This window comes from Octopus bimaculoides, chromosome 15 (genome assembly GCF_001194135.2).
Source record: "Octopus bimaculoides isolate UCB-OBI-ISO-001 chromosome 15, ASM119413v2, whole genome shotgun sequence".
Classification (NCBI taxonomy): domain Eukaryota; kingdom Metazoa; phylum Mollusca; class Cephalopoda; order Octopoda; family Octopodidae; genus Octopus; species Octopus bimaculoides.
The window spans coordinates 28,670,029-28,672,064 of NC_068995.1; the positions used below are offsets into that span (position 1 = coordinate 28,670,029).

At 34.3% G+C, this 2,036-nt stretch overlaps 1 protein-coding gene across 4 annotated transcripts in view; it reads left to right on the forward strand.

Annotated features, from left to right (window-relative positions):
- LOC106874375 (tripartite motif-containing protein 59) overlaps positions 1-2,036 on the forward strand; it is a 107,159-nt gene that overhangs the window by 47,803 nt on the left and 57,320 nt on the right. The window contains exon 1 of one of the 4 annotated variants that reach the window (XM_014922089.2): positions 1,033-1,565. The exons of 2 other annotated variants lie outside the window; for them this stretch is intronic. In XM_014922089.2, coding sequence (XP_014777575.1) covers positions 1,499-1,565 — 67 coding nt within the window. In that variant the 5' untranslated portion in view covers positions 1,033-1,498. Of the gene's footprint in view, positions 1-1,032; positions 1,566-2,036 lie in introns of those variants that run through there. One more of the 4 variants, XM_052973216.1, reaches the window with a different exon arrangement.

Here is a 2,036-nt window from a genome sequence, read left to right on the forward strand (position 1 = left end):
AGGCCAACAATTCTTAGTAGGACAATGATTAGAAGACAATGGTTAGAATTTTATTTAGTCTTCTTTTAACTCAGATATGGGAATGCACTTAGGGTTGTACACCATACTTTCTAGAAAGATCTTCGCACTCTCAACTACTAAGATTTAGTGCGCAAGTTAAAAGTCTAATTAAATTTTACCTGGTGCAAGTTGCAGCTGAAGACCTCGGCAGTATGACAATGCGCGCAAGCATCCTTAAAAAAAAGAAGAACTATTTTGACGGCGTATATTTTAAAATTTTTATGTCATCTATTAATGATAAATTATTCAAAAGCTGTATGCCCAAGCAGTTTTAGCGCTTTATTCAGTACTAAACACTTTGTTTTGAATAAGCACTGCCATTCAACATAGCCAATGTCTGTTAATTTCAGCTACGGCTCTTTGCTTTATTGACTATTGACCGACAACAATTTCTTACTGCTAATGTGGAAAAAACTATTACCTCTAGCAGCCCAGTCCAGTCCAGTCCAGTCCAGTCCAGTTCAGTCCAGTTCAATCAAACGAGAATGTGCAAGAAACTCGGTGTGTGTGTGTGTGTGTGTGTGTGTGTGTGTGTGTGTGTGTGTGTGTGTGTGTGCGTGCGGTATACTTAACCGATGAGACATGATAATGTAGGTGATTATTATTATTGCTTTCAAGCCACCACAGCTGTCTTACTTCACCTGCCGCCTTGAAAAGTAATTAAAACTGAACTGCTCGTTCACCACTATCCATTACATCTACAGGCGTCGCATAGGCCAACGAAACAGCTTGAACATTTTCGCTATATTATCAACAAGTTACCAAGATGGGACATCGTACAACTTATTAACGCTAATCGATAATACATACATACATACGTACATATATATATTTATAGAGGTTACAGTTTATGTGTATATATTTATACACACATATATTCATACGTATAAACATACACAAAAATACCTATATTTATATATATATATTGAGAGATAGTTTTATATATATATATATATATATATATATATATATATATATATATATATATATATATATATATATGTATGTATTTGTATATGTATGTATATATATGTATGCATATATTTCAGTCAGATATATTATTCGTAAGCATTACATTTTTAAAGTTGAAGGTCGACAATCCAACTTCAGCTGGCAAAGAGAACCATAGTCACAGGAAAATGTAGTACAACCTCGGACGCTCACTAAATCTATCGCAATTACTCGTGGCGACATGTGAAAATGATTACTTAACAATTCATCTTATTGTTTCCCATTTTTTTGCTGCTGCAACAGACAGTGAGTGTCTTAATAGATTGGGAATAAACAAATGTTCCCACAAAACGGAAAAAGAATAACAAAGCAAAACCGATAAGGAAAAAGGTGTATGTATCACAGCATTTGAATTCCCTAATCCAAGAGTGTATTCTAGTCTCATTTGGTAAAAACTTGTGTTTCGGTAGCTGTGGCGAATGCAGTTATGGAGATTCTGCACAAATCGCAATGGCCTATAGAGCGCCTTTTACCAAAAGAGGAAATCTTAGAAGGTAATGTTTGCTTTATAAGATTTATGATTACTTGTAGATCTAACCGTACCAACTATATCACACATATACACAGACACAAACACAGATATTCACTCATGTACATACATAACACACAGAGTATTTATATAAAGGCACATATATTGAATATTGAAAAAACAAGACAAAAGAGAAACCGTATAACTCCTCTTCTTGGTATGTGTTATTGTAAATACGCCTATAGATACAATGCTTGTGTATGCGTATATATATATGTACGCCTATGTATGTGTGTGTACATGTATGTACATGTATCTATGTATATATACATATATATATATACACATATATACATACACACGCACACATTCAGACACATATATTTCATACAAACATGCATACATACACACACATGCGGGCGCACACGCACGTACACACACACATTCGTACGTACGTACGTACGTACGTACGTATGTATGTATGTATGTATGTATG